The sequence below is a fragment of the Rhopilema esculentum genome, chromosome 19 (genome assembly GCF_057945365.1).
Source record: "Rhopilema esculentum isolate cy_ngs chromosome 19, ASM5794536v1, whole genome shotgun sequence".
NCBI classification, from domain to species: domain Eukaryota; kingdom Metazoa; phylum Cnidaria; class Scyphozoa; order Rhizostomeae; family Rhizostomatidae; genus Rhopilema; species Rhopilema esculentum.
The window spans coordinates 2531096-2544035 of NC_142833.1; the positions used below are offsets into that span (position 1 = coordinate 2531096).

The following is a 12940-nucleotide window of genomic DNA, read 5'->3' on the forward strand; positions in this document are numbered from 1 at the left end:
AACAAATATTAGGAAAAATGCCCTGATGACTTAATTGAATGATTGCAAAATCTTAAGCTATAGAACCTTTAGATTTTTTCATCAAATTCAATCAATTTGATGTTATTCTTTGCACTTTAAATAGCTTTTAGCTACTCCCCTGATACCTCAGAATAGCAGGTAGCTGATGAGAGATACAACTTTTGAATTTTTTCTGTTAATAATCCAATTGTATAATACAAAAACAAGTAACAAAGCAAAGCCATGGAACAGTTAGTACATCCTACAGCCCAAAGCTCCAGAAGTAAATTTGTAGCATTTTCATTACAAATTATTGTTATAATAAGAAATTCTAACTTTTTCCACACATTTTACAGTACAGATTTGGTACAGTTCCATAGGATAAGTTTTTATCAACTCTGGGGCCAATTTTATGTCAAAACAAGCATTAATTTCTAAGAAAGCTTTCTGCAGCAATTTAAAAGCCATTGGCAAACTCATAACATTTTGTTGGCCATGGAATTCCAGATGCTGGCCTCTCAAATAATACTTGTTTCTTTTGAACATCAATTTTTCGGATCTTATCGTCAGTCATCAGATAAATCATATGGTTATCAACATCAAGTGTCAATCCGGACTCTTCAATTAAGGCCACTCTTTCCCAAGGCCCCGCAAGATAGGTCAAAGACCCTGAAACAGAAATAACCATACTAAATTTTTTTAATTAGCAAAATTTGAGCTTTCAAGTATAACAGCTTATTTAAAACACAGAGAAGAATTAAAAATACCTTAGATATATAACTACCTTAGTTAAGTGTCAAGAATTTGTTCTGGCAAATGTGATTTGATTTGACTATAAGCCCTTCATTCTAGCAACATTGATAATAATGCGAATGTGTTAGTATTTCAAGGATCCTTCACTGCAAACAGGGACATAGCCCTGGTCCTGATCAAATTATTGAGTCGAAAACAATAACAACATGCATATGATTGAAAATCAAGTGTTCCTCTCTAGTATATAAATAAAGTTGAATTTAATTTTATAACAGTTAATCCCCGGTGAAAAATCTTGCAGGATCCTGTATAGGATCCTGGCAGGATCCTCACAGGATGTTCGTAAAGGATCCTACAAGATCTTGTGCAAGATTCTGTACAAGATCCTATAGGATCTTATAGGATCCTATAGGATCTTAATAAGATCTTACAGGATCCTGATAAGAATAAAAGTATTCCTTAAAAGATCTTAATAGGATCCTATGTATTTTTTGAACCTTAGTGAAAAATCTTGCAGGATCCTGTATAGGATCCTATATAGGATATGTGCAGGGTCCTGAATAGGATCTCATCAAGATCCTGTAGGAAATGATTCGGGTCTTGGACAGGATATTTTTAGGATCCTGTATATGATCTTTTCAGAATCTGTTTTGGTTCCGGTGTAGAATCCATCCAGGATCCTGTATATGTTCTAATCAGGATCCTATATATGATCTTATCAGGATCCTGTATATGATCTAATCAGGATCCTGTATATGATCTGTTCAGGATCCTAATAAAGGATATTGTAGAACCTTCTATTAAATAAGAGTTCAAGAAGGAGCTCTGTAGAGAGCAAATCAAGTTTCATGTGATTCACATTTAATAAAGTCACAATCTTTGTTTACTACATCTTCATAAACTATGCTTAATTTACTAGTTTGTCAAGACATTTCTGTTTAATTGTTCTGTTTATAACCTCCCTCTGCTTTGCTGTACTTTACTCTCTTTAAACTGCATTGAAAGCACCTAGAATCAGAAAAGATTTAAAATTTCAAAAATAGAAGGTTCCAGATGAATCATAAGAATTTGAAATTGGTTTTAATCTTACATTGTAAAATTAAGTCTTGAAATGTCTTACGATGAAAATCTCGCAGAAGGGTGACTGTTTTGCATGGCCATGCCCTCTTTCCATCAAGTACAAGAAAGGATGGTGCAACGGACCAAAGGGGGCCACTGAACTCTTGTTTTTGCATGTTTACATGGCAGACAAACTTTTATTTGCATTTATGAACTTCATTACAGTATTATCCCTACTATAATCCTATATATTGTGAATATAATAATGTACGGCTGTACCTGGTCCCGGCAAGATATACAATTATAGCGATTTTAAAATATTTTCGGTTATGGCATGATTTGTCTTCAATCTACTATTTCCTTTGGCTCAAAGATTTTACAATTTTTGCAAGAAAGTCACATCTTTGGCCATAATACCAAGAGTTTGCGAAAAGCAACATTTGTTGATGTTAAGAATCAGTTGATGATGTTGATAAACTGAAATAGGTTCATAAAGCGTTCTACCATAGGTAGATCTTCGTACCTTGATAATCCAAGGTTGAAATCTCCACAGAACATTACTTATTTGTTTTCTTTTGTAAACTACAAAAAATCGTTTTTACAGACAATTATCATAACCTGGAGGACTGAGACCTTCAGTTACAGTCTTTTATGAAGTATATGTTCTAAACGCTTTTTTCTTATAGAAGAGAGCTAATATTTGTTTGAGATAAGCTGAAAACGTTATGACATTTGTGTAAAGTATTTTCCTTGAAGTCAGGGAAGCTACAGCCCCCCTGAAGCATCTCATTGTCGGAAAATGTGTACGAAATTTTGCTACTCTGTCGAGATTTTTAGGAAATATTGTCTATCGACAACCTCCTTATACGAATTTTGACTCTCACTGCGCCTGAATTATTAAAAGTAGCATGGTGGCATTTGGTTATAAGTATTTATGACCTGGGTCTGCGCTATCAAGCCTTTCAAGAAGACTGCAACCATTTCCTTGCAACCGATTGTTTGACAGAAACAAAAAAATTGGAATTCAATGTGATTTCTAGTAATGGGGTGTCATCTAGATAATTGAGTGGAATTTAGCTTGTCGGCATTTGAAACAGCCCCAATTTTGGCAGTGGGTTGAAAGATTTGTGCCAGCCCTTTGTTTTAAAAGAGAACGCCTCTTGGATGTGCGTCATGAAACTAATGAGGCGCCAGAAAATGATTCTCTGAATAGCATTTTTTAGTAGTTTTTTACAGATTTTCCATAAGAACGAGCCCAAAGATGGCCAAAAAATTAAAAAATAATACTGATCACCCCCAACTTTAAGAAGCTACTCAAAATTTAGTTCTTTTAGTCGATAAGAAACCTATTTGTGGTTCAATTTTCAAAGATAATAGAAAGAATATAACTCCTTACAACTGATTAGGTGTTTGTTACGTTTGATATTCTGTTGCATTTGTTTGTGTTTTTTCCCATAAAGTAGCTTTTTAGTTCTTGGTATTAAAGCAAACTTTCAATAATAAATTCATTAATAAGGTTAAGAAAATTTTAACTGGTAGTTTGCTTAGTTTCTTATGAAAAATGCGCATGTTAGGTTTTGTGATGTAAAAACTTGGCCCACTAGGAACATTTAAAACGATACAAAGATTTCTAAACTTGGTAGCAAATTGGTTGTTGGCGGTTTGAAACAGTTTTTGAGCAATTTGAAATTTTAAAGTGCAATTTTCAAGGTTCACACAAAATCTACTCATTTAAAGTGTTTCCTGAAATTAGCCTTCTTGGCCTGGCCTTTACATGTTTTAGCAGCAGTTTTAGGTCAGACTCTAATTTTTTTTAAATAATCTCTGGTCTAGCACAGTACCAAAGAAGAATATTCATTCACCTGCTGGGCTGGATCCATTCTTCTCGATTCTTTTGCTTGCAATCTTGACTTTTTGAAAAAAGCGCCTGACAGATGTTCAGCATTTTGCATCTCTGGAAGTCTTTCTTCTGTTCTCCACCAACAGATTGTCTCGTTCAAAATGTGACCCGCTGGACTGCCAAGTGTCCTCTGATTTGTTGGTAAAAAAGGCATGCGACAATTCACTTCATTAGCGATGGTTATCGCAGTTTATGAATCCCCGTACCTACCAGAACACCGGTTACAGCACGATCACCCCTTGAAAGTCCCTGATTTTGAATAAGTCGAAAACAAGTTATTTGAAAAATATTCTTTCCAGTTCAACATCGTTTTCTTTAACCATATTTACCCGACAGCATATCTAATTTGGGGTGCAATGATAACCAATTTGTGCAATGACAAAACGGTTTTGTGCAGTGCTAAAATGGAAAGCTGCTCCGTTATAAAACTGGTGCTTTAATTATGGCGGACGAATTTTATGCCTTTTAGATAAACTTCAAACTTTTTGAACCTTAAAAAAGAAAATTGATAGCCTAAACATGCCCAGGGCCCCCAAGAGTTGGGGAAGAGGCAGGAGTGTAGCCAAGAAAATTGTTTAGAGGGATGAAGAGGCGATTTTTGCCGACAAAAAAGGGCGTGTTTCATTCTTTAAGGGTGTGGTCAAAAGATAAATACTCTTGCATGCTGCTTTTATTCCTTTCTGTTTTAAAGTTTATACTCTAAGGCCATACTTTGATAGTTCAACTACACAGAAATGTTGCAAAAAGGTTGGAGAGCGAGTGCCCAGAAAAAATCCTTACTGTGCCGACCAACAAATTGTTGGGATACCACACCCCCACCGTACCCCCCTATGCCGACGCCTATGGGAAGAGGGGGCAAACTGCAACAGTGAATCAACGTCTAGCATCTAAGGGGCCACATAAAGTAATGAGTTCCATTTTAAAAATGGAATTAATTCAACCTAATAAGAGTATGCCTAAAAATAGTAAATCTATTTAAGCCAATACATGAAAGTGACATGAAGAAATAAATCTGAAATGTATTTAAAAAAGCTAAACTAAAGGGTGTGGTATTTATATACATCAGAGATTGATATGATCATATGTTTTGTTTTTCTTGCGCTTTGCTGCACCAAAAGTCCACAAAATCGATTGATATACACTTAGGATCAGGGGTGTAGTGCTAGGGGCTGAGCCCCCCTTGTTAATGCCAAAAACTTGGCAAATTTATATTTTTCTATTGTTTTTTGCAACTTTTTGTGCAAGAGCCCCCCTTGTTATTTTGATAGCACTACACCACCGCTTAGGATTCAAGATGTTGGTAGGATCCTGGTCAGAATGTAACAGGATCCTCTTTAAGATTCTACAGGATCCTATCGTTATATTCAAGATCCTGGCAGGATCCATGTCACAATCAAATAGGATCTTGGAATCGTTATGTGTAAGATCCTAATCTAGTTCTTGTAAGATCCTGCAATGTCACTATGGATCCTAGCAAGATCCAATTCAAGATCCTGTTTTAGAATTCTGTAAGATTTTTGGTAGGATCCTGTGTAAGATCTTCAGTTGTTTATCTCCTACAGGATCCTTATGTAAGATCTTGTATAGGATCCTATACATTTAGGATTCAAGATGCTGGAAGGATCCTGGTCAGAATGTAACAGGATCCTGTTTGACTTTGTACAGGATGCTATCGTTATATTCAAGATCCTGGCAGGATCCATGTCACAATCAAATAGGATCTTGGAATTGTTATGTGTAAGATCCTAATCTAGTTCTTGTAAGATCCTACAATGTCATTCTGGATCCTAGCAAGATCCCATTCAAGATCCTGTTTTAAAATCCTGTAAGATTTTTGGTAGGATCCTGTGTAAGATCTTAAGTTGTGTTTGTCTTACAGGATCCTTATGTAGGATCTTGCATCAGATCCTATGCACACAGGATCTTGCAGGATTTTTGGAAGGATCTTGTCCAGGATCCTAAAAATCTAGGATCCTCCTAGGATCCCACAGGATCCTGTAGGATCCTGCAAGATTTTTCACCGGGGATAGCTTTTGTCTTTAGAAAACATTTTAAGATTTGTCATTACTTAAGATTTGTGAATGAAAATAAAGGTATTTTTTAGATGTTGTCATAACATTTATCAATAGGTGTGTCAATATTTGTTTAACAATATTCTGGCACTTTTGAGATCATATTTCAGGCATATGATTAACCTTACTCATTGGACTCCCATGTTGTAGATGCAATTCTGAAAATGCCAAGATAAGAAATAGATGAAAAGGGAATAGAAAAGAATGATGTAACTTTTTGCCTTTTTAACTAAATATTAAATTTTTTAACTTGTTAGTATCATTTTTAACTTGCTAATGTATCTTTACTTCAGAAAATTTATGTTTGAACTTGGTGATGTCTTCTTTATTGTTTACAATGCTGTACTGATAAGACTCATTTAAGACAGATAATTCTTGGGAAACATAATAGGTATGAGGTTTGTTGGTTTTTCATACCTTTATTTAGATCCAACTCTGCAAGGAATGTGGCATATTTAACTCCTTCCTGCACACCTGGTGGTGTTTGTACAAACCCAAACAGCTTGCCAAAAACAGGGTCATAGACAAGACTGCCAATACTATAATGTTTGAAAGGCAAGGTCAAATACTCTTTAGAGTCTCCATATTCCATCACACTGATTGAGTAATTAAAGCTATCATAATATGGAGTATCAGCAACAGTGAAAAATCGCTTGTTCTTTGAGTCAATAGAGCTGCCACCATATGATTTATAACTGCTGTGCATTAGCTTTGAATAGGACATAGTGTTGAAATCCATCTAAATTGAAAAATATGTAATTTTATTATACAGAAGAGCCCAAAAATTATTGATATAGATTGTGGTTTTGAAATTATGAAGTTTTGTAGTGACTTATTGCTACTTTCATAGATCATAAGAAAATGGTGTTGTCTTTGATAGTATTACATGATGTTTTAGTTAAGCCATAACACTAACCTTGTCAGGTTCCTGATAGTCAAAGGTAATTTTAACATTTTGTCAAATTCTTTCAGTAGTGGAAATTATGGGGCTGCAGCTAACTGCCCTCTCCCCTTTCAATACCTTATGACTAAGACAATCTTAGAAATCAGACATTTTGACATGGGAATTGTTAGAAAAAGGAATTGGTAAATACACCACAGACATAAAGAAACATTATTCTTGACAAAAATAATGAAAATGATTTGAAGTTTACTTTTCATTCCATAGTACTACTTATAATTGAAATAAATCCTTATTGGTGACAGAAGGTATTATGAAAAGATTAATTACCCTTGAACCCATGTGATAATCTCTAGGGAAGAGGAGCCTCGACCAGAAGCCAAGGAGGATATAATGGACTGAGGGGAGGGGCTAAAACATTTAAGAAGGCTTAACATAGAAAGACAAAACATAAAATAACTTTTGCAAGATTTTAAGTGTATTGTACACATTTTCGGAATTATTTCAACAAGCCCATTCAGCCCCTACAAAATGCTTCAAATTTTCTTTTAAAGATCTTTATATTTCCCCCATTACACTTATTCATTTATATACATATAAAATGATAAAAGCAGTAAACACCTTAATAACTGTATGCTTAGAGCCAAGTTGAAAAACATAGGCAAATCCATTTCCCTCTTCATCACATTCTATGTTGTCAATAAGGATCCCATTCACAGGAATTGTCCCAAGCACCTTCCTATTTTCAAGGTCAACAACAACCACTCGTGGGTTATTTACATCATTCACAGCAACAAGAAAGGTCATTTTAGACTTGCATATTGCAGTTGAGAAGCTTGGTGTATTGCCTCTAATATTTACCTGAAAAAATTTAAAAAATCAATTATAAGGACAGTGTGAAGAAATGTTGGATGTGGTTTCTTTGCTATCTCTTAAAATGTTTTTGTAATTGGTAACAAGGTGCATGAGGCTATAGAAATATAATAATATTATTATTATCTAAAGCTTTCTTGCAGTCATGTGTTATGTTGTGATTAAGCTTATTGGACAATGGACACCTATAGAACCTCGCTGTTTCCTGTGCTGTTTGATTTGAGTTTTGTCTTACTGTCATACTAGGCCTGCTTTGTTAAATGAACATTCATAATTAATGTTATATGTATTTGTATTTCATGTTTGATCCCAGCTCCAGAGAAATTTAACATAGACAAGTAGCGACTTGCCAAATTGAATTCTTCATCCATTCTACATACTCAATCCAGTCCTTTGCAGCAAAGACTATCAGCTAAGATTAGATTTGTAAATCATCAGAATGTGAAGTCAGTTTTTTCAAAACAAAACACAAAGTTCAAAATTCTTCTTGATTTGGTAAGGATCATTGTATTATTACCCACTGCTCAAGTGTCTTTCGTTTTGGCTAAGAATTTGTGATTTTCTCTTCTCCAAAAAAGTGAAAAAGGTACTTTCTTGTCAGCTGACAAATTTTTATCATGTTACCCCTGGTGTACATCAAATCTGCCCTGGCACAATTTCTCAAGCAACTTTTGTCTGTCTCAAACCTGAATAAGGGTCTCAGCAAGTATTTAGCTTGCTCCTTTTCATACTAGCTAGAAAAATACCTATTATAACATAGTGTGATGACATCTTATTTAAAATATCAACTTTATTGCAGTTCCCATTTTCTTAATAAACTGGAAGTAAAAAAAATTCCTTTTGCAAATCAAATTTGTCTCAGTCATAACAACAAACAAATTCCACGACTGTCTCAGGTGAAACGAAAGGATTTTGTGACCCTGACTTGCGTCACTTTGCACTCTCGAGGTCTCCGCTACAATGCCACATTATGGATATTTTTCTAAGAATTAGTGTGGAAATCTTATGAAAACGATAAGAAATCATTGCTTATGATTTGAAAACAACTCTGCTCTGCAATCAGCCTGACGAAATCTATAGTGTGGTGTGCGTTGCCACTGTCTCGCCTTAGTCAGGGCATAGTCCTCAACTCAAGGGCAAGAAACAAAAGACAAAAGTCACGACTGGTTGCTTGTCAGGTTGTTTAAAAGAAATGCTTCCTACCTCAGTGGCATTGGGAACAAGAACATTGACATCAAAGTCTGGCAGGCCAACACTAATGATGTTTAAAACAGTTTCACCAACGACGGTTACTCCAACCAATCTTTCTTTGCTGTTCTGACCTCTGGCAAAGATAGCTTGACGACCAGAACAAATTGAACAAAGAAAGGCAGCGAGCAAGGCAACAGTCAACCCAATCATACGAAACATGGCTGGTTCTCTTGGCCGTTCTTCAGTTTTGCTGCCAAGCTTTCCTGCTTTCCACCTGTAAACTTCGTCCTCTCTCTCGGCGCAAAGTGATTACACGCTAGAAACTGCGTCTTTTATAGATAATAAGACTTACAAGTCATACTTTTCAAGGATGTACATCTTACTGGTATCAGACAAATCTAAATTTGCTCCCAACGCCCATCCAGTGAAATTCAATGGTCCTTTTGCATGCTTTATATTTATGCATACTATTCTTTATTTTCCGTGTGAAAAATCAACAGGGATGCGAGTGGGGGGGGGGGGGGTAATTGGATTGCAACTTTTCTTTGGGCAAATCCGGTGGATTGCCTTAATGGGCTTGAAATTGTGAGAGCTTCTGAGGGGTTTCGAGAACTGTGCCTGTTGAAGTAACTGACAACTATAATCAAAGACAAAATTGTTGAGATAAAATGCAATTTTTGCAATCTTCTACTTTACGTTGCCCCATCACCCCCGAACAAATGTTATACTAGTAGTTTATCATTTGTGCTTCAAAAACATGCATTTAACATTGAATGTGGGGAGGGGGAAAGTTATTTTTGAAAAAACTGAAAAAGTAAACTTTTCTTGAAGATTCTCAACTATTTTTGTCATGGATTGAAAGAGTTGTCTAATGTTACCTCACTATAAAATAGTCTTAAAATGATGTTCACTAAATTTTTAGATTTTAAAAAGCCAGTTAAAGAACAGACGTATAAAAACATGTCCTTTTCGTAAGCAAAGCACATAGGGCGACGTTTCTAATTTAGTTAATTTGCTTGACGGATGAAATGATTTGCAAGTGAACTCGCGTAACTTGGGGTTCGTGACATGGCAAAAAGTCTTTTGGGCTGGTAACTCGTTGACATTATTGTTGACACCCGTGAGTGACTCCCAACAGACCTTTTTGTTTTTGTTTTGTGGGGTCAGCCCTGATTAATAAGAATGGGACATCGCTAAAGCAGCCGGAACAACATAAGAAGTGACAGAGAATTGAGTTCTTTACAAAGGCACTGAGAAAATCTTCATCCCCTTCCGACTTCCCTCACAAAGAATCAGATGTACCAATCTACAAGGCTTGCCAAAAGTCTTGGTACACTAACATCAGTTTTCAAGGGCAAATTCAGCCATTCCCCGTTCCCTCTTTGAAGAATGTTGGTTTTCTACAAAAGGACGTAAGGGGTTAGGAATAATGCTTTTTTCTGCAACTTCTATCATCATCATTACATTTACATTTAACAACCCTTTGGGTCATGCAAATGTCTGCCCAGTCAACTATAACATTAAAATTAGTTGATTTCGACATAGGTTGTAAAAGATATCCGAATTTGCCTGCATCACAATACTGTCTGGCAGGCTATTCCATACAGAAACGATTGAATAAAAAAATGAAAACCTAACAGCATCAACCCTTTCGAATTTAGGCATGATCTTCAATGAGTTAGAGTTCCTTGTCATTGAACAAGTTGCAGGGGAAAAGAAAACGTTAGGGTCCAAAGCAACCTGATTTGTAAACATTTTATGAACATATTTCAGTTGGAATAGAAATCTACGAGATTCAAGTGAGTCCCATTTCAGTTGTTGCAATAAATCTGTCACGCTAGATCTCTGACGGTACTCTCCCATAACAAAACGAGCTCCGTTTCTTTGGACCTTTTCGATTCGTTGTTTCAGTTCTTTATGCGGTGACCACACTTCGCATGCGTATTCAAGGTGAGGGCGCACCAGCGTGAAGTACAATTTTTCACGCACCTGGCGTGGACTTCTAGAAAAGTTTCTCCGAATCAAACCAAGAGATCGATGATATTTTTCTAAAATATTGACATTGATTAGGGAACAAGGGGTGCGGAAATAGTAGTACCCTGGAAAAGAATTGAAAAATATAAAAACACAACGCAAATTACTGGGTGTTCCAAAACATTTTATGAACATATTTCAGTTGGAATAGTAATCTACGTGATTCAAGTGAGTCCCATTTCAGTTGTTGCAATGAATCTGTCACGCTAGATCTCTGACAGTACTCTCCCATAACATTCTTTTGCCAATGATTTTAAGCGAAACAAAAGCATTCTATGAATCGGAGCATCTTAAAATGTTGCACTTTCACATCTAAAACTAACAAAATGAAAAACAACGCTAGGTGAAGTCAGATTTATCATCAAAAATAATAAAAAGTTTTGAATAAAATTTTAAAGAAGTTGTAGAGAGTATCAATTTGTCACGGGCAGCTACGCTATTTTTGAAACACTTAAAAATTCATGCGAGCTTTGATTCTTCTCGACTCGCTAGGAATTGAGTTCCTCATTACAAATGTACATGTAATCCTTTTTAGACAAGTTTCCTAACAAATATTTGTGTTGTGATGTTACTACATGTATGATGCTTATATACACTAATCTTCAAAAGAAAAAAATCAACGTTGAATACTCCAGTTTCTTAACGCTTTAGGAAATTTCCTAACGACGTCGTTAATTTAAAACATTGAGGTCCTTTTGTTCAGTGGCGTGCTGGGGAAGAGATCGCAGGGGAAAAGGGGCAATTTGGCGCCACTTATTGTGCCATCTTCAAATGTTCCTTCAAAGTTTCGGAAATATTCAGTAAAGTACAAGAGTTCGGAAGCACGCCGATCTATATCCATTTATCTGTGGACGTACCGAAAGACCTCCAAATGAGGAGAGGGGGTAGTCAATCAATCACTGATAAGACGTGAAAGAAAATTTTCAAAATGAGTATGTTATTCTTTGTCAAACTTAACGGTATGTTTGAGTATCGTTATAGCACCTGTATCGTTACCCTGGGTACCAGACTCACTCTATATAAAACACAAAAGTGAGTCTAGTATCCGGGGGGGGGGGGGTACTGTATCACTTCACAACAATGATAATTAAGGACGTCATTATTGACGGAGGTTAGGGGTAGAAAGACGGGGTGAACTTTTCTAGGGATGTGGGGGATGTTCGGAAAATGCATCCAAATAACCACCACATCGCCCTATACCCATGGAAGATCCTGGACAATACCCATAAGCTTTCTTCAAAATATGGCCCCATGGCCATTTGAGGTAGCCAATATGGCCAAGCAATTTTTAATAATGCAAGTTTTCTCTTGAAAGAGTTTCTACAGGCTGAAAGCTATTTCATGGCTTTAATCAATTTTCTGGTGTCGTTGCTAAATTGTTTAGCTTATGCAACAAAATTTTCTTCAGATTGGGACACAATCACTTGCGATCTTGAGATGGTGTTGGACGATCGTTGCTAAGCACATCAAAGTTAGTAAGAAAGAAGAGATGGTATGTTGCAAGGTGATTATTGTTCTTTTCAACTTTAGTATTGTTAGGTTCTTTTATGTAAATCTTCCTTGCTTGCTAGCTATTTGGCAAGGGCGCCTTCGCCGCCCTTAGAAAGTAAAAATTCATTTTTGCGCCATGGCCCCTCACTTTTTTGCAAAACAAAAGAGCTTCTTTCTAAACAATAGAGCTTTTTTCAAAATCTTTTGTAATGATTGTCAAATTTTCTCCTGCCCCCCACTTTCCAACCTGCGTTGAAGCCCAGGAATCGTGTTGATGGATTTTTACAAAATTTCGACGTTTATCCAGTACTTGTTTCTCTCAACGAGTTTCTTTTAATTGTGAAACATAACTGTATGTCAGGGTTGCCAGATGCTTGGGATGGTTGGCGGCCAAATATTTTACGTGTGACGGCCAAATTCGGCCAGCCATACAAAATATACAAAAAAGCTACATTTTGGCTAAGTCTTTAGAGTAATAGTGTAATCAAAATTGGCTTTGTTTGTTACAAAAGCTCCAACTTGCTTTCAATTTCAATTTTCTGTTATCTTTTACTTTGTTTCTTGCTTCGTTATTTGCAATTTTGAGATGGTTTTAACAAAATGTTGAATATTTTCTGTGCAAAAACTTCGTTTTCTTTGTATTTTTGTGGCTTTCAACATGCGGCC

At 36.0% G+C, this 12940-nt stretch overlaps 1 protein-coding gene across 1 annotated transcript; it reads right to left on the minus strand.

Moving 5' to 3' along the window:
- Positions 1-180: 180 nt before the first annotated feature.
- Positions 181-9080, minus strand: LOC135688248 (uncharacterized). The gene is made up of 4 exons (XM_065205023.2): positions 8762-9080; positions 7307-7546; positions 6202-6523; positions 181-669 (listed from the first exon to the last, which is right to left on the minus strand). Exons 1-4 carry the CDS (start codon positions 8966-8968, stop codon positions 458-460), a joined length of 981 nt encoding a protein of 326 aa, XP_065061095.2. The 5' UTR covers positions 8969-9080; the 3' UTR covers positions 181-457.
- Positions 9081-12940: the final 3860 nt, after the last annotated feature.